The sequence below is a fragment of the Manacus vitellinus genome, unplaced genomic scaffold (assembly GCF_001715985.3).
Source record: "Manacus vitellinus isolate BGI_N305 unplaced genomic scaffold, ASM171598v3 scaffold_2_pilon, whole genome shotgun sequence".
Classification (NCBI taxonomy): domain Eukaryota; kingdom Metazoa; phylum Chordata; class Aves; order Passeriformes; family Pipridae; genus Manacus; species Manacus vitellinus.
In genome coordinates, this window is record NW_021940208.1 from 13,810,461 (window position 1) to 13,835,790 (window position 25,330).

General features: G+C 40.1%; 1 protein-coding gene across 1 annotated transcript; it reads right to left on the reverse strand.

Annotated features, from left to right (window-relative positions):
- Positions 1 to 14,137: 14,137 nt before the first annotated feature.
- Positions 14,138 to 20,083, reverse strand: EEF1AKMT1 (EEF1A lysine methyltransferase 1). Its single transcript, XM_008933203.2, has 4 exons — positions 19,436 to 20,083; positions 18,471 to 18,553; positions 17,561 to 17,841; positions 14,138 to 16,365 (listed from the first exon to the last, which is right to left on the reverse strand). Exons 1-4 carry the CDS (start codon positions 19,583 to 19,585, stop codon positions 16,238 to 16,240), a joined length of 642 nt encoding a protein of 213 aa, XP_008931451.1. The 5' UTR covers positions 19,586 to 20,083; the 3' UTR covers positions 14,138 to 16,237.
- Between the last annotated feature and the right edge of the window lie 5,247 nt (positions 20,084 to 25,330).

Genomic DNA, 25,330 nt, shown 5'->3' on the forward strand with positions numbered 1-25,330 from the left:
GAGCAGCAGCCGGGAGCAAAGGTGCTAAAGTAGACGTCTAGGTAAGGCGATATAAGGTAATCACGTAAAAACAGCTTGTCTGAGGAATACGTCTAATGGGCAGAAAGAGAAACGAATGAGGTGGAGTGAGCCGTGAGATGGAGCTCACACCCACCCAGGAGCACAGACCACCCCTCAGAAAGTTGCTTGGGGAAATTGTCATATGTGAAGTTCTCTCAGAGGACCCTCAGCAAAGAACCGCCGCCAAGGAAGCACCTCCTGACTCTGTAGCAGCCCCAGGGGGGCTCAGATCTCTTCCTGAGATGTGACTCCAGACACTCTGCTGTTTCTAAAATACATGAGTACACTCAGTGTTCATGTTACATACAGGCAGAGCCGTATCTTCACTTACCAAACACTCCCAAGGGATTGCTGTCCAGTTTGCTGTAGGAGTGTAGGCAAGGAATGAGTACAGCAGTATTCTGCATCTGTGTTTTCAGCCTATGCTTTGCAAACCTCCTTCCCCTGAGGTGGAACAGAGGCTCACAGACTATTTTTAAGGGGGCGTAAAAATAACTTAGTAAAGTAAATTTGAATTTAGGCTAATTAATACACAAACCAAGGGTCTGCATTTCTACAGGGAGCTATGGAAAAGCTTGGAAACCACTTATCTAGAACACTAAACCCAGTGTGTGGTCACATTCTCAGAAGACTATCAAGCCTTCTGGTGGTTTGTCTTAGTAAGACTAACAGAACTAAGAGAACTGAGTTCTCTGGTTTCATCTTTCTGTAAAGATACTGCAGACAATAGGAAGGTAAAACATGCCCATACTTAAAAGGAACTGACTTTCTTGCTACTTTCTGTGCATTATCCTTCCCATATGCTTTGATGCAGTTACCGTGTATTCAGCAAACAAATATCTCCTTGTTAGTGGTCTCCAATAAACATTCATTCTGTGGCATGGGTTTTGCCCACTTTTAGTTTAAGAAGTAATCCTACTGAGAGAAAAATGGTTTATTTGCTCAGTAAGTTTTTCATAAAGAAAGTATTTTTAGTAATACATTTTCTCTAAGCAGACTGAGGATTTTTAAGCCACCTAAGCGTGCACAAAGCAAGTATGATGAATGAAACACCTACCACTAGGCTCAGGTGATTTTTATGGTTTTGCCAAATATTTGCTATCAGAATCAGATATATCAAGTATTGCTATCAGAAAATTGTTCTTCTGGTTTGAAAACAATGCCTTCCATGCTTACATCTCGTTAGGCAGGTGTTTATTTTCAGCTGGGCCTCTGAATAGGCTTATTTCTTAACAGAGAACCAGCTGCTTTTTCGGGCTTGGCTTACAAAAAGTTTATCAAGAAGCTGTAAATCCACTGTACTTTTCATCCAAATGTTTTCAAACAAACCACCAACCATTCACATACAAGTAACATGATGATATCTCCAAGCTAGGAATTTTGAAAGATAGCGGGGGAAAAAAAGTATACTATTAAAAGCAAAATCTAAAAATATATTTAGGTGAAAAACTGTTTCTCTAGGTTGAAGAGAACTGAGCACACGGTCCAGTTAACAGATCCCATTTACAGCTTTTTTTTTGTGACTATGGTTTTACTGTATCATTAGTGTGCATTGAGAAACCAACAGACATTGCAAGATTTGTAATGAAAGTGTAAAACATAAGATTGCTGAAGTGCATTAGCTATTCCAACCTGCTATGTCATAGATTTTGAAGCTAGATATGAAGATCTTTTTTATTCTACAGTCTTCACCCAAGTACTCTGGAAGCAAGCTCCCTCATCCCATTAGAGCTACTGTGTATCTTTGATAAGGACATGCAGCTCTCCATTAAGAACCTGCAAGTGATGTTACATGACACTTTGTCAATGGTTAACCGATTTAATTTACACAGTCCCAACGATTTCTTCTCCATGGCTGGGGTGTTAATCTGAAAAACTGCTTACAGCTGTCTTCTGCAATACAGAACCTTCTTGACAAGCCTACTCACATTTAATTCAATCTTTCCTCATAAATTTCTCCCCTTCACTGATTCATTGCTGTCTCCTGAATCACTGAAATTGTTTTAGTAGTGAAATAAATTCACTAAGTAGACTGCTCTTGTACACTATAGGACACTGCTCAAGGGCTGGATTCGACTACTTGAAATTTGCATCAAGATGCCTGCTCCGTTTTGGTGTGTCTCACAGACATCCTGCTCTCTGACTTCTTTTCTGCACCTAAAAACTTACAGTGCAATTCATTTTTGCTCTGTGCATAGAGTCTCTCTTTTTGACCTGCATTTTAATGTCAGAGATATCTTATGCTGTTTCTACGTCTTCATTGGTGTTGCAGCAGTTCCCATTGTTACCATCTGCAGATTTCATTAACATAATGTTTACACACCCGATTCCAGGTCATTAATATTAAAGATATTAAGTCTGGCTCTACTTACCTTCCCCTGTATATCTCCCTAGGCACCTGCTCCCAGCTGTTTTAACACTGCTGTTTGTAATTCTTCTGCTCAGATGACTGTTCAGTTAAACTGAATTTTTTTCATATCAGCATTTATGAGAAAGAATCAAATATATTACTCAGAGATCTGTTCACCCCCCTGCATTGCCTGTATCCCAAGTTTGTCATTCTAAGTGTGGAAGAATTAGGTTTGACTGGCTTAAAGCTTAGATAATCCTTATGTAGCTTCTTTCCTTATCTTTGTTCTGTGCTTACTATTTATTTTCCATTACTTGGTCTTTTAATTTGGTTATACAGAAATCAAGACTTACATCATTTTTGGCTTGCTGCAACCCAGAGATACAGGGGTTGTACATGGATTGCACCACAGATCCATCTGGTCCCCAATCCTGCTGCTAGCAGCAACCAACAGGTGGTATTTAAAGCTAAAGTTAGCAGAAAAGTATTCATCTGTCTGATACTGAAATTCCACCCTGATGGCCACAGGAGATCAGTATATAACTCAGGGCACAAAGTTTAATCACATGAATTGCTCTTTACTCTGCAGAGCTATAAAGAGACAGCAGAGTTCCCTGAAGGCAGTTAGGCATGTTGGATTTGTTCAGCAGTTCAGGAAGCTGACCTAAAAATTACCCAGTTTTTTTAAAAAAATAAAGCCAGCAGCAGAAGCTTTGCCATGAAATCATCATTTCATGAAATCCATCAGGCAGACTGTGTGCCAGTTTGTGGCACCCATCCAGGAGCTGCTTGTCCTTTTTAGCAGCATTACTAAATGGACAGTCAATGATATCCAGAAAGCCTTCTTCTACAAGGAGGTTCTGCAGGGGTCATGGTCCTTGGCTACTCCTATGGTTCAGAGTTGCTTAAATAGTATTAGTGATATGGGCTGACCTACAAAACTCTGCCAAAAGCACAGGATGGGTGCCACTTGTTAAAATTTACAGAAGCCATAATCATGGTGAATCTTTACCAATGCAAGCTCAGCTCTACAGGTGCACAGACAAGATTCTCATGGACAAGAACCATTATAAAAAGGATTAATTTTAAATGCATATCTAAGTGTTTGCAGGGTCTGATCATAAAGCTCAGAGTAATTGTTGAAAAATCCCACTGAAGTCAACAGCATTTTTACAGGTAGTCTTAATTTGTGATTCCATTCTTGGGGCTGCAGAGCATAGGTGCCATTCATTAATCAGCTGTACACATCACCTCTATTTTTATTTTCTGTTTTCTTAAGGTTGTAATAACAGTCATAGCCATTTTGTAGGAATACATTGAGTCTTCTGCAAACACACCTCTGCATGACTTTAGCAAAAATTCTTTATGTGTATTCAAGAAGTCATTCACGTTTCTAAATTTCCAAATCCCATGGTTTCCGTGTCTGCCTCTGGGGCCTAATCCTGTGTATACTAAGGGTTATTTACAGAGATTTAACTTTTATTGTTAGTGTTGCTCTGATCATGAAATCTCACATCATCCACTCCCTCTCTCAAACATTGCCCAGCTTGTTTTTTTATTGATGTTCAAAAACCAGTTTCAGTTTATAAGCATCCTTGGTTTAGTGTTCATTTACATAAAATTTAATAAAAGTAATACAGACAAGTCTTTTTTTACTGGTAAAAGCCAAGCATGTCTGCAATGTGTTTGAAAAAGAGGTCTTTCCTTTACATAATGCTCCAGTGGTTTTCTAGAAGCTTATCCAAGACATTTTTCAGGACTTAATAGTACTGCGTGGCACAGTGTGCATATCCCAAGGATACAACCAAGGGAAAGAATACAAGGGGTCACAGACTGCCATCCTTTTCAGTTGAGGACATGTTCGTACAGCTCTTCAGAAAGTCAGTTATAGCATTAGGCTACTCTTTGCAAGCACTGTATTTACTACCTGTATATAAAACAAACTAACATACTGTGAACAAAAGAGCACCTGCTATAGGAAAATAAATGTCTTGCCAAGAGGGAAAAAAAGTTATTAGCTCTTAATCCTGTAAGTATTTTGGAGTGTAAAGGAAGGGGATGATGATCTGCTTATTAGACTTCTGATAACATCCAGCTGTTAGCCCAGTCCTGAGTCATTTTCTGAAGAGTCAGCTGCCTGCCCCAGCACAGCATCTCACTCCCTGGATTCAGAAGCTTGGAAACTGTGAAGTGATAATATTATTAAAAATACTACAAGTGAAAGTAGTAGCACAGGACAAGACAGATAAAGTCTCTGCAAGAGTTTTACATCTGACAGAAACTTTTGTCTTGACTTTCCAGGCTTAGAATGTAAACGGCAGGAAGTTTGTTTTTCACTGGGAGCCCTCAAAGCCCTTGTAGGGTCATAAGGAAAAGCAGCCTAGTCACACTTCATTAGCAGTTCCAGTTCAGCACAAATCTGCTTCGTGTTCCAGCAGACCAAAACAGAGCAGCCCAGCAGAGCTCCCTGCTCCTGTTGCTTGTGAATCAGGAGCACTGGTGAGGCAGAGTTAGCTTTATATACCAGTGACCCGAGTTCACAGGACGAGGGCAATCCTCATAAAAATGTCTGGGCTGTCTAGTTTGCAGCAGTGGCCACAGCAAATGACACAAGGCTGCAGGGGACAGCTGGATGCCAGTGAAAAGCTGCACTTCTCTGGTCCTCCACCACTCTTCTCAGCTGCATCCATCCCAGCTGGGTGTATCTTACACTACACATAGGAAGGAGTCAGTGGGAACTTGGAGCATGTGTTTTGTCTGGTTAGTTAACCTGATGAAAAATGCCCTGTTCTAGAGGATGTAAAAACATGACTTGTAAGTGTTTGGAGTAATGGAAAGGCATCAAACTGAAGCAGCTGAGGCAGTGGTCATTATCTGCACAGAGTGGTCTTGTTCCATTAATGCAAACAGAGGAAACAGGTCACACAACTGCATTTATCCAGCTAGGTCATTGGTGTTTCTTAGTGGTTCAGACCCAAGTAGGTCTGGGCTGCCTAGAAAGATAAAAATAAGGCTTTAGTTATATGGCTTTGCCAAACAGGTTTGTGCTGAAGATGCAGTACCTTGGATATGGCTCCAAATTTTAGTGACATTTGAGTTAAGCTATTAACTTCAGGAGGCATTACTTAGTGCCTGGATCTGGATGCAAAACCACATCTATATTTTCAATCCATCATCCTTCCAATTCCCCACATGACGGAGCAGAGGTGTCTACATCAAACTTAGTAATACAAGAGATTTTTTCCTTGGAAAGTAGAAAACCATGCCACAACCACACCATCCTTCCAGAAAAGCCCCCAGTTTATACCTGACTTTTTCCATGTGGGAATTTGGAGGGGAAAGTTTGTTGTAGACCATGATTCCAGTGTTCTTCTGTTACTAGTGAAAACTCTTATGTTTGCATGCAGAAGCATGTTCATGCTTTCCAGTAACATCATAAACCAGGTGCTAGAGATAATACAGTAGAGGAAATACCAATGACTTGACATATGGTGTGTTTAACAATGTACCACTGAAATTACTCACACTTGAGTTTGAAATGGGAATGTATCACAGTAGAAAGACCTGTATTCCCCTTTCTTCCCTTCTGCTGGTTACCAGACATTTATTTCACATTGATGTGAGATCCTGTAACATGAAGGTATTTCCTGGGGAAAGTAAACAAGTATAAATGGAACAGAGAAGCTTTGCAAAAAATATCTGCAACATCACCGGTGTCTGGCTATGAGAGAACTGGACAGGTTTTTCTGTGAGGAAAACCAATTCTTTAAATATATATATATATAATGGCCATTATATATATATATTTAAAATGTCTCTTTTCTTTGATGACAGGATAATCAAGTTTGTGTTTGGCCAAAGCTGTGATTCCAGGTTTCCTTTAACCTGATAAACAGCTGCCCTGAAAAGGGCAGCTCCCTTCTGCCCCCATTGACAGCTACTTGTTCCCACTGGCTTGTTGGTGTGGCAAGATATACACAGCTTTCAATGAAGTTACTTTTTAGTTGAATGAGTTCTTTAATCAATCCTGTGACCAGAAAAACATCGGCATCAACCCAGGGCTGGGTGTGAGAGGGAGAGCCAGGCTGCCTGTTTTGCAAGTACAGATTTTGTTGACTTGCAGTGACTGCAGTCACAGCTTGAGGCAGACTTATGCTGCTTCTTCCACAGCTGAAACCTCTTCTCACCTAAGAGATGACCTGAGAAGATAAAAGGCTAACGCTATGATACCCAAGGAAGTGCTGCAAACCCTGGGAAACATAATTTAGAAATCACTTTAAATCTATTAAAATTTAAGATCACTTTAAGATCTGTTAAGAGATCCCACCTGAAGCAGTGCATCCAGCTCTGGGACCCCACCATAAGATGGATTAAGTCCAGGGGAGGGCCGCAAAGATGCTCTAAAGGATGGAGCACCTCTCCTATGAAGACAGGCTGAGAGCCTTCAGTATCTATAAAAGGGGCCTACAATAGAGCGGGAAAGGGCAGGTAGTGATAGGAAAAGTAGTAATGGCTCCAAACTGAAAGAGGATAGGTTTAGATCAGATATTGAGAAGAATTAGTAAGTGAGGGTGGTGAGGCACCGGCGCAGATTACCCAGAGAAGCTGTGGCTGCTGCATGCCAGGAAGTGTCCAAGGCCAGGCTGGATGGGGCTTTGAGCAACCTGGCCTAGTGGAAGGTGTCCCTGGCAGTGAGGTTTGAACTAGATGATCTTTAAGGTCCCTTTCAACCTAAACCATTCTATGATTCTATGGTTCTATTGTGGTTTTCAAAATCAGTTACTTTAAAATGGCTGTGGGAAAGGGGTATTGTATACTCAGTAGTTTGTTTTATCCCATAAATAATTATCTTGATGACAGGTATTTGATTCATTTTTGTTATGCAGTTGCCTTACTTCATCTACTGCATGGTGGTTCTATCCTGATCCCAAGTAGAGGATGGCTTAAAACCCAGTGCAAGAATTTTTACTGTTCTTACAGCAATTCATGGTAAACATTACAGGATTGACCATTCTCTCTGGTATCAAATCTTTTTTACTCAAATTTTTATCCTCAGCTGCTGTGATTTACCACCCTAACATGGGAAATTATTGATTTAGTTTTCAAGAAAAAAAAATGCTCCACTTCACTGTCAGGAAAATGTATCAAGTAAAGAGGCAGCAAAGTATTGCAACGGAGCCTCTGGGCAGGCTGGGGTTCTCTGCTGGAGCTTTTTAAGAATGGGCTGGACAACCATGGGCAAATACATGTGAGCTTGCCCCATGGAGTCACAGATGACTTTCTGATGTGTCTTCATGCTCTCTCCATGCCAGCATCAGCCCATAGGACACTTCTGCTGTGCACTGTGTGCATCTGACCATGTACGGTGTGAAAGTAGGAGCGGGGGAAAGGGCAGAAAAGGGTTTCCTGTCATCTGACAAGTGGGCACGTGATAACATATGTGAGGTTGGCATCCTCCCAAAGCAGGGATGGGCCCTGAGGGAGCAGCACTGGCTGTGCTTCTGGGCTGAATGCTTCTCCAGTCAAAGAGAGCCATCATCCCTCCCCAGCTGGACAGCAGAACCAGTGCTGAAGCAGGGCTAGTTCTGTAATGGTGTGACAGCAGAAGGTTATCTGGAGGAAACTTGAAGGTGCAAAGAGGAGAGTGGCAGGCATAGCAGTTGAAGGTATTTTTAAAAATCCTCATTTTCTGGAGGTGTAAACATATTTTCTAGAATAAGGGCACACCATTCTAATAATGTACAAGTTACAGCCATGCCTGGTAATTACTTCCAGTATAAGTAGGAAAAGCAGGTAAAGAACAAAGCAACAAATACATCAGCATCACAATAAGCAGTGTGGCTACACACTCCAGTATATGTACTCTGCTGTGCACTTAGTCTTTTATTTCGTAAAACAAGCAGACTTTATCAGCTTTTACACTCTCCTTGCTAAAAGCAATGGCAATAGGTCAGCCAGGATCTGTGTGACCTGAGACCATAGTGTCACATCTTTGTTTACGCATCCAGCAACATCCAGAGAGGAATGACAGAACTTGGGCTTTGCTGATCCAAGCTGTACTTAGGATCATAGAACCATTAAGGCTGGAAATGACCTCCAAGATTATTGAGTCCAACCTTTGACTGATCACCACCCTGTCAACTAAACGACAGCATAAATGCCATGTCCAGTTGCTTCATGGACACCTCCAGTGGTGGCGATTCCACCTCCCTGGGCAGTCCAGTCCAGAGCTTGACAACCCTTCCTGTGCAGGAATTTTTCCTAATGTCCAACCTGAAGTTTAGATTAAAAGCTTTGCTTCTACTAATAAGGAATTTCTAGAGATAGGGCATTAATAAGCAAAAAGAAAGGGAAAAACAACAAATGATGAAACAACAAAAAATAGAGGCTATACTCTTGAAGCTTTGAGGCAATGCTTTACTTCAAAATATAGCAGGTCAGGGCAGAAAAAACACTGACACTGCAGTTTATCTCAATGTGGGCATGAAAATACTACTTTTCTCTGGTTAGAGGAAGAGACAGAGGTGAATTAGAGAAGGAAATACAGAATTCTGCTTTCAAGGGGAAGGCACCTTTAAAACTCCAATAGTAGGGAGGCAAAAGCTATTGCAGAAATAATAGTACAATTCAATTCTATTTAAATTATTAATCTTTAAACATCATGTCATGTTTTTAACAAAATAATGTTAACAAGGATTTGTACCAATTTTTGAAGAACTCGAGGCAGATCAAATGCCCAAGTGTCCTTTTTATTGCTCTATTTACCCATTCAGTCCAAACCACAAAACTTATTCTTCTTAAACCCCTGAATCTCACAATTCAGAAAGCCAAATGCTTCATACTTCCGTGTGCACTGTAGGACCTGATCAGTTCTGTTAGTTGTGCATGGTTTTTTCTTTACACTTTACAAATAAGAAGCCAGACACCAATAGCCACAGCTATTTTCCCCGTCAAAAACATGATATAATTATTATAATTAAATAATAATAATAAATAACATTATATAACTCCAAAGGAATATATCTATTTTTAGAGGTACTAACGAATCTTTATTTGCTTTCCTATAGAATTTCCTATGATCCCACAAGATATCCCAAATACATCCCTGAAGCGTACTGTCTGTGCAAAGGCTGCCTCATGGGGATCTTTGGGGAGGAGAATTTCCACTTCCGCAGCACCCCCGTGTACATGCCGACCGTCATCCTGCGCCGCACGTCCTCGTGTGCCGGGGGCCGCTACGTCTACACAGAGGATTACATCACCATCCCAGTGGGCTGCACCTGTGTACCTGAGCCAGAAAAGGAGGCTGAAAGCGTAAATTCCAGCATAGATAAGCAAGAGGTGAAGCTGCTGGTGAGCCAGAACAAGCCCTCATCAGAATGAAGAACATATTAGGAATCGTGTTACAGTCCTGGCCTCACCTTCACATTTCACCACCTCAGGAAACCGTGACACAGCAGCAAACACATTGACTTGCCCTCTTTTTCTGCTTACAGTTATTTCAGTTATAAGATGGAAAGTTTTGTCCAGTCACTGAGATCATTAGAGATGGTGATTTGTATGAAGAACTTCTTTAGTTCATGTACACTTGTTTAGTGAACTTGTTGAGTTCATTGTTGCAAATTCCAAAGTTGCCTTTTTTCTTTTTCTTAGAGCAGAACATTTTATCCTTGCTTATTCACAGTAAATTTTAGATGATGATGCAATTGTAAGACATGTTAACTATTATTATAGCAGGCTGCTGGTTGTAGATATTTTTAAAGAATCTCTTATACTCTTAAGTACCCTTAAATAAAAATCACATAGCTGCTGGACATGTGCCAAATCAGCAGTTAAAAGGATAATTTCTCAGGCTGGGAGAGCCTTCCTTTACATTGCATAAACTCCAAGCAGTGTTCTTGGCTGTTACATCTTTGGCTATTTAAACACTACAGTAAGGAAAACTTTGCTGAGTTAGAGTTATTAATGAAACAATATTCTATGTGTTTGCTATTTTTAAACTTGCCAAATTGCTAAGGGTACAAAAGTGTTGAGAAAAAACATGCTAGAATATTGTAAAACTGCAGCAGACTTTTCTGATGTGGACTAAATCTAATTACACAGAAAATATCAGTTAGAAAAAACACACTTTGGGTCCCAAGAATTCTGTATTAGATTTCATCCATCACTAACTGCTTAACTGTTTCCTGTGATAAAACTGTATCTGTACAGTTGAAAGGCCAAAACCTTTTTTGTGTTAGGAGAGGAGATTCCCCACTAAAAAATAAGTACAGAGGATAGGCTCCATCTCAAGTACACTGCAGGTGAGTAAGCAGGCTAGGTCTTAACTTCTAGATGCTACGAGAAGTTTATTGAAGTGAGTCCCAGTCCAAACAATTTATACAATTACTGTTACTCAGTTTTCCCTGTGCCACACGTAACAATCACCTGCAAGAGCTGCTAGTCCATGGAAGCACCATCTTCCATCTGTGCAGCTCAGTGCTGATGGAACTTGATGGCAAGCCCTAAGCAGAAACCCTGGATAAACAAAAATTTGCATTTCCAGAACAAGAGACTGAATGTTGACTCAGTGTAGTGAACGAGAATCAGGAATAACCAGGCATGCCTTGCACAAACATAATTCCTCAGAGGGCCACACTCGCCAAAACTGATCAACCTCTGAATGCACAGCAGAGTTATCTTTTACAGTTGAAGGAGCATGACTGCAATATTTTTACAGAATAAACATCCTATGCAGCAATGCATTTGCCACATCAAGAATCTCAAAACTGGCCTTTAATTCATAGTGGAGAAAGTCCCTACACTACATAAACACACACTTTGGAGTGTTGTTGGATGAAGAATGGAAAGACTATGAGCTAACCAGAATTAACAAGTTAAACAGAGAATGAAAGTCATACAACAACTACTTATCTTGGTGCACAATTATGGACTGTGCTCTCTATGACTCAGTCTAGCATAACAGTATTTTTTCAGTGCAATTTATGTAACTTCGTACAAAGCCTAAAATAGCTTAAAGAATAAAAGATTCCCTTTATGATGTCAGATTGAAGTTTGTAACTGTGTCTTTTGTGCAGATGCTTCTCCTCAATTCTACTTGTCTTTAGATCTGTGTTTCCTCAAATTGTGATGCTTCTATCTCAAGGGAATCCTCAAAGGAGAGTTCAAACAAGGTCATAAAGTGTTTATACTACTCAGAGAACAGCTAATTGCCTAGCTGCTGCCAGCAATTAGAGGTAGTTACCTGTTCCCCAGAGAATGTAAATACTTGCAGCAGTTACAACCACTTTTCCTTCCTCCTAATGTGGAAGAACTTCTTACCCTCTGAGCAGAGGGAAATGATAATCAGAGGGGCTCAAAAGGGAGACAGACCCACAAAACTGGAGAAACACTGCATTGGATGATGTTTCAGCAGCCTGGCATCTTACGGTTTCACTACTGCATTGTGGGTTTTTTTTCCACACACACTTCAGGCAGGGTGAAGATGGACCTTGAGACTTCACAGCATAGAAAGCAAAGTCTTCATCATAAAAGGCAGTAAAATGACCCCAAACAACAACAACAAAATGTCAAACCACGCAGCATTTAACATGTAGTAAATACCCAGAGGGGCTACCAGGTAAAACTCTGGCTAAACACTGCCCTCCAGCAGAACTCATCTGTCTGCCCACACACTTTTCTTATACAAATCTGTCTGCAACAAATTAGTTATTAGAGCACATGGATATATTTGCATGATGTGGAGGAAAAAAAAAAATCTTTTGTTGCAACTCTTGTCCTGCAGGCATTAGTTATTGGAATAATTTTGAGGTTTTCAAGTAACTAGAGCATGTTCTGGGAATTCCTGGGAGTTGCAAACCAAGATTAGGTAAATGGAACATAATCAGTTTCTTCAATCCAGTAAAACAGATGCTTTAGCTTACGTAGAGCTTCAGAAATTGGATGACTGAAAGTACTACAGAACTGCAAAATCTCAGTGGATCAATAGAATGAGTATGTTGGCAACCTCCTTCTCGTCACACTGCAACAAGTGCAGAAAGCTTCCCATGGTTACAAGCATCTTCATGTTATCTTGTTCAGAAGCCTGTTTTCCTTTTTTAATCTTTACCCTCTTCTGTGACAGACTTTTTAGCTGAGCCAATTTGCTTCCCAGTGTCTCTTAAAATCCGTGTTTATGTTTTAGCATGAGCAACTGTTTGATAGTTTGTTAGTGAACAACTGTTTGTTAATACTTAACATTAAGAACTATTAGCTACGCAAACATTTGTCGATCTTCAAAATACCCTTCCATCTATTCTTTCTCTCCACATTACTCATGTTGAAAAGGTTGAGTATTAAATGTAGTTTGCATTTGTTTGGAATTGTTTTTTTTTTTTTTTAACGAGGTCATCACATCATGGATTTATATCAGTTTCACTTCAAATGTGGTGTGATATTTTCCAGCTTCTAGCCCTCTGGTTACAGCTGCTGCAGCCTTGCCTTTAATTTGCATGGGGGAGGGAGGGTTCATTGGAGTTGCTTCAAGGTTTCACAAACTGTTGACAGAAGGCAGACATGAAATGCCTCATTGAACCAACTCCAGCCCCAATAAATGCAAACAATTCAAAGCTGGAACTATCTGGCAGCTGCAGCTGATTTGAGAAAATTTTTTGTTGTGCCAGGAAAATCTTTTCCTTCAACAAGGTTGTCCCTGGAATATATTAGAAGCCACAAAACACAGAACAATATCCTTGGTAAAGACATTATTTTCTTCTCTGTAGTATCGCTTAAGATAGGTTGGAAAATTCCTGTCATTCAGGAAGGTTGAGAAAAGCCCGAGATGCTAGTTTTGGTTTACTTTCCAGTCATTACCTGAAGATGTTTGTCTGAATAGGTAGAGATCTACAGCTGCAAGTGTACATGGAATTGCATGGGGGAACATGAACACGAAAGCCACAAGGGGAAAAGGGAAAAAGGCTGTAATGTGGTCACAAAGCATTAACCCCATTAATCTCCGTGGGATTAGGGAACAGCCATAACTACCTGGACTAGGGCACAATGGAGATCCAGTCAATCCCACGTGTTTTGGTGGCACGAGCTACCACTTGGTTTTGCGGTACTCCCATCTAAGGAGGCTGCAGAACATGAGCAGACCCAGAGCAGCAGCACAGCTCTGACAGCGGCTGACGAGGGGCTTCTGCAACCTGTTTCCAGCTGCCCTGTTTCCCATCTCAGTGCATGGCACTGGGGCTGCTCCCAGGCAACAAAGGCAGAGTGACCGAACCAACCATCAGAGATACCTCCCAGTTGCTCTGGTCCAGAGGGGCACGGGCAGAGGGGTGGAAGCAATTGTGTGGCAGAGACAGGTTACCTTTGCAACACCAAGCCGAGGGTGATATTTTTAACAGAAGTGCAGAACTTATTGGCAGCAGTACCTTGGACTTCATGCAACTGCATTTCCAGAAACAGTTCATTTCTCATCTGGGGTGAGGTGCAGGCAGCTGCAGTGTATTCTATTCACCCACGGCCACCAGCCTGTGAACAAGCCCCCACATTTTCTCTGCCAAGTGTCCCAGCTATACCAGCAGCAGGGCACTGAGATGTCCTACTCCTGCACAGTACCTGTTACTGCAGATAAGAGGCTGTAGCACAGGACTCTGTAGTCATAAATGCCCCTGGAAAAGCAGCATGGTGCTAACACTCCACCAGTCTGCTCCAACAGAAAGTCCATCCATGAGACATCAGCAGTAAGGAAAATCAATCACTACTTGACACTGATGTTTTTATTCATAATCCTATTACAGAAGAGAGATTTTGTTGTCACATAATATTTCTTAATGTTACCACGATGGCACAAAGCACAAATTCACTATGAATTTTTGTGACTTGTACCTTCTCAGAAATAGCTTCTGCCTTGGAATCATGTAGGACAAAAACAGCTTACCTTCCATCACTGATGAAGTCTGTAAAAGCCACCAGTCAAGCTCTGCTTGGGCAGCTGCCTGCACTCATCAGGTTTTTAAAAGGGAATTTGGTGGACAATGGGCTGCTCTGTTGAGTGCATCTGCACAGATTTATATGTACTCTCATTTTCATAACTGTGCATCTTCACAGTGCCTCTTTTCAAAGCTGTCTGACCTACGTGTGAGAAGCAGCAGTTATTTTCTTGGAAGTGAATTTCTTGGTATAACTGAATGGTGCAGTTTTATTTTTTTTTAAGAAAGGTCTCTGATGAAGCTAGCAAAGTTGTCTTTTGATTTTGCTGTAGAGAGCCCAGCAACACACATTTACCAAAATAAAGCAAACAACTGAAGGAATTAATAGCAAAGCAGTAATATCGGTGAAGCTTCGATTTGAACAGCACATTCTAATTTAGGTGGATGGCAGGGGAAGAATATCCTCCCTTCTGACAATCATACCTGTCCCCCTTGAAGCCTCCATGGAGTTATAAACAAAGTTTCATGAGTTATTTCATTGTCTCCATCTGCTTGGTAATAAATCAGTTTACAATTGTGAAGTACAGACTTGTGCCAATAACCCTGCAATTAACACTTTGGTTTGCTTTTTTTTTTAAACTGGCCACATAAAAGTGATGGTGAAGCCTCCTGGAAATAAACAGATTTCTTGGAAAATGGAGAAGAGAGCTACAGTGGCTTGGATGGTTATTTATGAACCACTGTTGTGTCCAGCTCAGGCAGCACGATACTCTGAGCACTGAGAAAGGATTATATCCTATCTACATGATTCCTCCTCAGTTGTTTACTCAACCAGATGGGAAAATCTGCATGTAAACAGCAGGAATGCACAGAAACATGAGTGTTATCTCTACCTTATAAAAAGATCTCGTCTCACAAGCTTAATAAGGTTTATTCCCACTGCAAAATAAATTTCCCAATACTTCATTTTAGGTGATACATTTTGTAGATGCAGCATTTCTGGTAGCCTTTTACACAATATGGCATATAAAGACAATTACTTGTGTTTTGTAGAGTGTATTTATAGATTATAAACTGTTGAGTGCCTTGGAATTTATGAACCAACTTTCACCCAAAAATACATTAGTAGTGTAGTTAGTCAAAACTAACTTTAGAAATTCCCAGTTATCAAAAATGTCTACTATCCCAAAGTAAAATTTTTCTAATGTATGATCTATTTTGATTGAAATATAGTCCAAACCTTGTATATAAAATCTAACATTTGAAACAGTGGGAGTTTATCAATACATTACGTTATTCCTCAGTGGCCTTTTAAGATTCAACAATTTCTAAGAAATTCAACAATTTCTACTGCTCTGCTGTTGTCTGTGGAACAGGAGATAAAGAAAACTGGCAACTGGAAAAAAACAAACTGTTTTTGTAACTATAAACTTGATATACCTGTAAATCATCTTTAGTTTGATATTGAAATCTATTAAAAAGCAGGCAATATATTTAATCAGAACTGCTATGATTCAAGATTTAAGGGACTAACATTACTACAGAAGTATCAAGTTCTTTTGCAATGACAATTCTGATGTCTGCAAAGCAAGCACCTATGTGTTGTTATAAGCAAAAATCACTTCAAAAAGGTCTCTGAATGGTAAAAGTTACCAGTTAGAATTAAATTCAAACAGAGAAGTTCCTGTTATCCAGCCCCTGCATTGTTTGGTCCACATTTACCTAATAGGTAAAATACAAACACAGTAACTGCAAATGCTTACTCATTTAAAAGAGAGAGGCTAACACATGTTGATTAAAGCTAGCCCAGGAAATAGTACTCAGAGCTAAATATTTCAGCACTGAGAATTGTGGAGTCACTGATAAAAACCAGAAAGCAGCTTGACTGAAGAAGTTGTAGATCTTATGAGAATCAGTCCAGTCCAGAAGCATAGTTCACATAACATCGAAATTCATTGGCTAAATTTCGCAAGTGTTTGGGAATAAACTTGCACATCTTCACACCAAGATGCTTTGCTGCCTGTTCCTCCATGATGGCACCTGCAGCAAAAATAATTGGCATTCAATAAGAAAAACAGTAACAGAATGTTTGGACTTTTTTAGTAGCTCCTCACAAATTCATATATAACAGAGCCTGTTTTTTTTTTTACGGAAGGAAGGCTTAAAGTAGCTACATTGTCAGCCCTCCTTAACAACTGAATCTATTGAGAAATTTAAAATAAATCTAAAAGAATGGAAGACACCCCAAGGAAACGAATGTCCAAAAACTTTCATAAAAATAGGTAGAGGGTATCAGTGCCCTTTTTACAGAAAAGAAACTCGAACTCAGTCTTCTTGCTACATGCCAAGTATGTAGCAAGTTAAATGGTAGGGAGCCATGGGAAATGCAAACAGATTACATATACTCTTCCACTTAAATAAACCACAGCTATGCACTGAGAAATCACTTCTTGAACAGTATTTCTCAAACTTTGTAAACTGAAGGACCACCTACCCATTTTAGGCAGAACCACCCTTGTGAGTGACTGCTATGAGCAATTAAGCCAAGAAGTAGACTTTCTATGGCCACGTTTTGTTTTAATTTTTTATTTACTTTGCCTGCTTGGTTGACTTCCCCCAAGCTGTATGTAAAAAGGGCTTTTGTCCTTTGCTTTTTGCAAAAGTTTCCTGGATGTCTTCAGATGTCTTGTAATAACAATACAGTTTAGGAAATGACACGACTAAGGCAGATACACATCACTTCTTAAGTCAGCAAGTGCATTTTCATAAAGAAGGACCTGCAAGTACAATTATCTAGTTATCTAGTTTCACTGCTTTTATCACTGGTTTTTAATTCCTCCTGTTGTATTTCAGTGCCTATGATACCAACAGTAAGTTGCACCTATGTTTGCCATACTCCGACTTCAATCATTCCAATTACAGAGAGTGGTCTTCTTACAAGAGAAAAAGTATTTCTGGAACTTTGCAAGATGATCTTATAATTCTTCCAAAATTCAGTAAAACTCATAATGCTGTAAGAAAAAAACCTGACTTTCAAAAGTCCTATTAAAAACCATTTCCTCCAGTTTAAAACAAAGTTTGAACTCAAGTATTCAAATATAAAGCTTAGGACACATACTGCCCCTTAATGATAATTTAATATTACAGAGTTAGTATTTCTCTCACATGAGTGAGTTTGTCTTTTGAGAGAGAGAAAAAGATCCTTATGGGGACCTAATATTTTGACTAGTTATACCTGTGCAAAGCAGTATCTTTCCTTTGGTCAAGTATTTGATCGTCTCTGCAGTTTTCTGAAGACATTCCTCAGACAGATAGGGTGGATCTGCTACTACAATGTCAAAACTGCGTGGCAGGAGATTTTCAGGTAAGTTCAAAGGCTGGTTGTAATCATAGAAGATAAATTCTTCTCCATATACAGAAAACCTTCTGTCGTACTCAAGAATACACACTGAAAAATCTTTACCATCCAGTTCTTTCAGTTTCTGGTACACACTCGGTGCACTAACACATGCTATCCTGAAAAAGACACAATAACTGAGAATATTGATTTAAAGGGCAAACAATAGCAACAAAACCCCTACTCCAGTCGTCATAGCTGCTTTGGGAAAAACATTTTTAAACATTAGTCCCCAAAATGTAAGCTATTCTTTCTCCATTCTAACAACTAATTACTTTAATAACTTTAAGCTATTACCTATTCAACCTCCATGCTGCACAAAGACCTTAAGCCTAACTACAGAGAAAATCTTGTTTCAGAAAAGCAAGAAAATATACTTGAAAACTTAAAATTAAAAATTACTTCTTATAGAAATAGGAAGAAAACAACTTTTTGCATCTGTTCTACAGAAACATTGTATAAAACCAGAGAAAATAATTACAAGTTATTAATATGCTCTAGAGCTCTCTGTATTTCTCAAAAAATAAAAAGATTCATAGTAAACTTTTAACAAGACACAGCCTACAGCATTCAGTAAAATGGTAAATGGGAAGATCAGTATAAACTATTAACTAAATAACAGCAAAGCAGTTCTGTAATACTGCAGTTGAACAAAGGTGAAGTACAATGAGTAATGAATTAAACTGCATACTCTATGTAGTAGAAACAAAAGACATGTTAAATCTACAATGCCATTATTAATTCCTACCTGCCACCTTCTCCAGCTGCCACAACCGCTTCCTTGGCCAGGCATGATGCGGTTTCATCACTGTACCAAAACTGGCTCAGTTGCTGAGAAATAATGCACAATTACAAACAACATCAAAACTTCTGACTGTGTTATGTACAGTGAGGTGTGGTGAGTCATAACTGAAGAAAACCAAAATCCACAGCAACCTCCCAGTTCATAAACTGTAATACTGGAAAAGTAACTGTTTTCCTGACAGTCTTTCTACTTCTGTAATCCGGGTAGTTTACACCACATGTTTCCAAAGCATGTATGGCACTATCAGGAAAACCAGGTAATCCAAGCCACTGACAAGGCTATTTCAAACCCCATGTGCAGATGCACAATACTTATGTGCTCTTAAATTGAGTTACTTTAGCAGAAGAAGAAAAAGGACCTTGAAAAGTGACAGTATAGAAAGAAATAAAGGATAAACTACTAAATCAGAAGGGATCAGGAAAAGGAAGAGCAAAAAAAACCACCAAACAATCCAGAGACAAATCAAAAGTCAGTCTGTCACAAATAAAAACAAGCAGTGAAACAGCCATCCACAAAAACAAAGAAATAAAACACAGGGAGAAATATGAAGTGAAAGGAAAGATCACTTGATCTTGTTACACTGTGTTTGTCTCAGTCTCAGGGAGGAGTCTTCACTACCTTCACATGCCAAACTCAGGTTAAAATTTCCAGAAGGGACAGATGTTTCTGTCAGCAGCTTTATTCCCCCTCCATGTACTTTCAGTTTGTCCTCCCACACACACGTAGAAGAGACAACTATACCCAGATTAAATAGTAAAACAAATCTCCCTACAGTGTTGCCATCCATGAATAGGAACATCTTGAGTGTTCCCCTTTTTAATTTAATTTCATTATCCATCCACAAAAGAAACTCAGTAAAGGCTACTCCTCCATCTGTGCTTCATTCATCGAGGTTTATAGTTTCTTACCCAATCTTCTTCTATTGAGCCAATGGAATATTGATTAAACCCTTGGGAGGTCTTCATGCCCTCTCTCTGCTGCTGTTCCAAATAGAACTCCTGGAGGGCAGCCAACGTATGGGATGAAAGCTGAGGAATGTCATCGTCATCATCATCCATTTTCCTAGACGTCAAACAGAAAAAAGTAAATTCACTAAATCAACCTTTTCAATGGTGAATGCTTTTAATAACAGCATAATCTTCTGAGATAAAACAAATTCTACCAACAATGCAGCTAAAAATAAAAACTGCCTAACAAAAGAAAACATATTCCTTCTACTTAGGTGGTCTTAAATCAGTGAGAGGCCAATCGGAAATAACGTCTCCACAGAGAATTTAGGAACAGTAGCAACACTGTTCCCTTTCTGTACAACACAGATTTGGCTTTTATTCTTACAAGGAAGTTGTCATTACAGTTCTTGGTTTCCTGAATCCATATACTTTGTATGTATCACCTTTCAGAAAAAAACTCCTTTAGTGGATTTGAAAAATCCCATAGAAATTATTCCTTTTTCTCCTAGAAATAACGATAACTACTGGTCATTCCTCTCCATGTTCAAAGTTACACAATTTTGACTCAAAATGAAGTAAACCAGCATTCTAGGTCAGCATCACCTGGCTTTAACTTCCTTGCCATAAAAAGATTCTTCTGAATGCCAGAAACTTAAAAAAAAAAAAAAAAAAAGGCAGGCAAGAAGCTCATAAAGATGTTTTTCTAACCCTACTCCACTGAAAACTTGTGCATTTTGCGTGCAAAAACCTGGACATAACTTGTATCAAGAGACACGGTATATACTAACGGAAAAGTACAGCCATTTCCAGAGAACTCTTGACATGGGTTCTGCTGCGCAGAATGCCTGAGCCCTGCTGACCCCAGGCAATGCAGCAGAGTTTGTGTCCTCTGCAGAAGGGACAGTGCCACCTCGTGGAACGACAGTGCCAGAAGTGACCCAACACATGGAAACTACTGGACGAAACCGGAAAATATTCTTCTCTGAAGAAACCCATTTTCTCTGCACCCAATCTCAGAACTAGCACACGAGCAATGACACGAGCAACCTGGAAACGGGAGTACGCCTGACTTTATGCAGAAGCCACTGAGAACCACGTACCACCTGAACAGTGCGTAAATGTGAGTCATTTCAAGTAGAGCCACTCAGGGTTTTTCTTCTCCCTGTCCCCTGGACTGCAATGAGAACTCCAGTCCCCTCCCCGTCAACCCTTCCTTCCACTCTTGCAGAGCTTTCAAGATGAAGTTTCCTAAAACAGCTTCTCCCTGCTTGCTGGAAAAAGATACCTTAACCTGCCACCGTGGGGTGACTCACACAGTTACTCTACCATTCCGGTGACACCATACGCACCTACATGGGATAAGAGGAAAGCACTTGGCTTTTCCAGAATATTGCTTACTGACTTGCTGGCTTCTCAGGCCAGGCTTGCAAAACAAGGGATCATTCAGAGCCTAAAAACCCACCTATGGTGTTAGCCTCAAGCAAGAGGAGAATTTCAAAGTCAAGCTACCTAGTAAGACCAAGATCGTAATTTCCCCCTCCTATTTTTAAAAATAAATACATTATCAAATTATGTATTAAAGTATTTTTTATAAAAATGACTGTAAGTTCAGCCAGATAATACAGTTTCTAGACACAATGCTCTTACAATACAAAACACTATGATCCATTTCAGGCCCTATACAACAATGAATTTTCATTAGGACATGTTAAAAACTTAAAATCACTCCTTAACTTACAACTTTTTTTTAAGTGACTGATACATGTAGTAATCTGGTTTGCTATTATCCCCTAAGCAAGGACACATCTATGCTTTGACATTAAGAAACCGAAACAGATGCAAAGTTGCAGTTCTTAAGTCAAAAGCTGGAATCTTTATTTTCTCTTCAGTGAGCCCATACAGGCATTTGCAAGGACTAAATCCATGCCCATGAAATGAAACCCTCGCAGACAAAATTGCTGATGAAGAGTTTCCCACTGTTTCAGTAGATAAAAAGGCATACTCCCATAGACATCTTTTATATATTAATAATTTTTCAGTTTACTTTTTAATAGCCTTCCTTTTGGTTTGTAAATTAAAGCCTTAGGAACTAAGCAGTAATTAACTGTGAGGTTCCAAGGAGAGGTAACTCAGAACATATGGTAGAAATATATTTTACATCTATTAAGAATACTCCCAAAATTCAATATATTTTTCTGAATGCACATATTCTGATTTAAGTCATTAGCATGAACAAATTCTTGTGCTTAAGAACTACATCAAAAAACTATTAAAGTGAGTTTATGTGAAAAAGACTTGTAAATCCTTTAAGGGAGACAGTTCTGCTGTTTGAAAGCCCCTCTATACCCCTTCCAGTTCACTGCTCTCAAGTCCAGAAGCAACCCTGAAACATTTGGGGGAGGATGGGAAGAAGCACAGAAACCCACAGTGCCTCTGGCTCTTAGAGAACCTTTACACTCTTAATTCCCAAGGCCCCTGAGGCTCCAGCTGACCCATCTGTGCTTGCCCCAGGCCCTGGCTCCCTCACCAGCAGTCCTTTCTCTGTCCTCATGTAGACCCCCTACATGAGCCACACAAGGGTTCAGGGCTGTGTTTTAGGAATACCCTGGGATTCAGAGCATTCATAATACATACAGTGCTGATCCAGCCATTCTACCTACACTAAACCCTTGTGTTAATAGGAATGCAAAGTTTAAAAGTAGCAAAGTGACAGATCTTCTTTACTATTAATTCTTAGTTTACATGAACAGCTCAAGAACACTGCACGAAGTTTAGGAAAATAAGACTCATGGTGAAGTCAAAGTTAGCCTAAAGGAAAGGAGGAAAAAAGGGGGTAAGCTTGCACAGATTCAGCGGAACAGGAACTATTTCAGGCAGGACTGTGTTCATACAGTAAAATGGCAAATTTAGATGCTACTGGTCTCTAAAGGGCCAGATCTACCCATAAACCAGTAAAAGTGAGGTGACTACAACTGCACCACATGGCCTACAGTGCAGCAGGCAGGAGGAAGGGGGTGGAGGTGCCTGCAGACTCCTTATTCCCTTCCCCTCTGCACAGCTCAATCCCTCTTATTAGCTCATGAACTGTTCAGGCAAATGTCATCACTACAGAGTGAAAGCTCTTCAAAGAAAAGAAAAAATAAATTAAAAGAGATAATAGTAGCACAGGAGACTCCAAGGCCTTGTCTACACAAGAATCCTGTACCTATTTAATGACAGTTTCCAGATGTCATGTATGAGAACTCTAATCTTATACAGTCAAATTCTAAAACTGAGGGAAAAAATACCCTAGGTTAGAAGGAACATAAGTATCAATGCTATAGGAAAAATTAACAGTCTTTGGTCCCCAGTACATTTGTTCCACCTGTAATTATGATCACCTGAAAAACAGTATTCTCAGAGACAGAGCACAGCCCTTACGCCCAAATGGAACTGTGCCCCTGTCCAGAGGTGTCTGGAAACCTGCAGTCATAGGTCAGCTGAGACAAGTGCCCTACATGCCCTTGCACCACTGCTCACCCCACAAAGACAGAACACGTAGCTTGCTCCAGAGGTTAGATCCTTCTAGATCCACAGCACTACTCAAGAGGAAGCTCCTCTCATACAGGTAAAAGCAGGCAGGAGGTGGGATCTACATTTACAAAGTCACCTCAAAAAATACTCTCCTGGTAAAGTATCCAATTGCTACTTCAGAACTTTTACCAAGAGACTGCACCAAAGGTGACTCCAATGTCTCTCTGCCGAAGAGGCTGCGTCAGCCTAAACCCATACCTGTAAGTCAGGGCTCCCTGAATGCCCACACAACTTGGAAATACCATTTGCTGGGTGTACAAGCCACTTTTCACTGCTCATTCTTTTGTGGCATCCTAAAGATGCCATCTCATTGTAGCAAAATGTTCCTTAGCTGAAGGGGAAAGGAGAGACTGCTGAAAGGCCGTGGAATAGAAATACAACTGGAAAGCCACACTGTTCATAGCTGGGAAGGGGGAGGAAGAAGACAGCGTATGCACCTTAGATCTTTTACCGACAATATAAAAAGCACATGTGCAACTTCAGAAAAGATCTTATTCTAGAGTAACTTAGATCTAAAGACAGAGAGCATGAAATGGAGTTAAGTGTAGCCGTTTGTATTTCTTCCAAGCTGCCCAAGTCAGTCTTTGAGACAAGCAGCTCATCATCTACGGTGTCTGTAGCACACACCAAGAAAGGCTGGGCAATGGTGCGCAACCATAATGAAAATCACCTGGAAGGGGCTCCAACCACCTGCCTGGAGGTAAACAAGCCCTGATCTGAGGGACTGGAATGGTTACTAAAGGCCAGACGCATGCCCTGATACTTCAAAAGCCAGAAGATACTGCACTCTGCTCAAGCTTGAGCTTGTTATCATGTACAGGAATACAAATGCTGTGTCCGCAGACAACCTGCCACAGATCTGAGACAGCTCCATTTCAGGATTAAGTTTGAATAACTTTTTGTTTATGTCCATGGCAAATGGTTCAAGAAGAAAGCTGTACTAGTTCAGGTCAAGCGTTGATACCAGTCATTCTTGCGTCCTCAAGGATTGATACTGGTCATTCCACCCTGAAGACAGCCAAAACCACTGCCTCAAAAGGACTGAGGTAAGGCAAATACATGTGATACCTCCCCACTCTATACTCTCACAGACTTTAACCATTTTCTACTAAGGAAGCTGTTTTTGCATCCGAGGTGGTTCATTCCATGAATGCTGTTCTCGGAAACACTTGTCCAGTATCCCTCAAATTCCCATAAAAGTTTTTCATCTACAATGTCATCTAGTAAGAAGCTTCATTTTATCAATTATTTTATGAATAACTATCTCTTCTTGCTGTGACAGCATGCACTCGCTTCACATGGTGCAGACAACACTTGGTGTGTCAGAACAGAAAGCAAGTGGTTGAGCCCTACACTCTCTCCACGTGTCATTTCACAGACACCTCTAAGACATCCCCTTTCCCTAACTCAGCAAACTGGCTCTTTTCTAGCCTGAAGGGTCTTAACCCTCTCTGATGGGTTGACAAAAGTCTTTCGATGCGTTCACTCTTCCTTGTTGAATCCTTCTAATATACCCTTTTTTTGAGCAGACTAGAACTCTACACAATGTCTAAGATACGAGTGATCACGTTTATGCTGTTGTTTCATGATGTTTTCTGTTACATTCTATTTCTTTTCCCAAAAAATTCTACCATTTGATGTATTTTTCTTGGCTGCCACCAAACAGTGATTTTGTGTTTTTTGAGAATCATGTATCATAATCCCATATCTCCTGACTGTGTGGGAATTGTGTCTGATAACACGATTAAGTAGAATTTACAAAGAAATTTAAAAGGAGCTGTCAAGAGCTCCAAGTTACCAACACATACAGAATAAAACTGAATAGCAGTTGTGGTCTCTTTATCTCAACAAAAAACAGGGAAAATACTGAAACTAGAAAAGGTTCAAGAAGGGTATTGAGATTAGAAAAGCTTTTGTAGAATAATGAGTATGAGGAAGGAGTAACTGAGGAGAATGACAGAGTCTGTAATCATGAGTGGCATGAACATCATGGGCAGAGATGGACCACGGTTTTCCAAGGCAAGAATTAAAAGGCCAAATGTAGGCTGCAACGGCCTTGACAAAAAAACCCAACAAAACCAAAAAAAAACCACCAAAACCCCAAAACAGCAATAAGAAAAACACTATCAAAAAGAGCCGGTTCATGACACAAGGTGTTGCTGAGCCACGGAATCCCTGGGTGACTGAATTTCGTAGCGCATCAAAGTAACGCAGGAACAGTTCGCAGCAGAGAAACTGACTCAGAGGATTATTGAATATGTGGCGACCTAGCCTATTCCC

Bases quoted from the DNA above. Each gene is read 5' to 3' on its own strand.
- EEF1AKMT1 (XM_008933203.2), bottom strand. From the start codon at position 19,585: ATGGATGATGATGACGATGACATTCCTCAGCTTTCATCCCATACGTTG. The intron at 18,554-19,435 runs GTAAGAAACTAT...ATTATTTCTCAG, and splicing joins GCTCAATAGAAGAAGATTGG to CAACTGAGCCAGTTTTGGTA. The intron at 17,842-18,470 runs GTAGGAATTAAT...TGTCTTTTTCAG, and splicing joins GCAGCTGGAGAAGGTGGCAG to GATAGCATGTGTTAGTGCAC.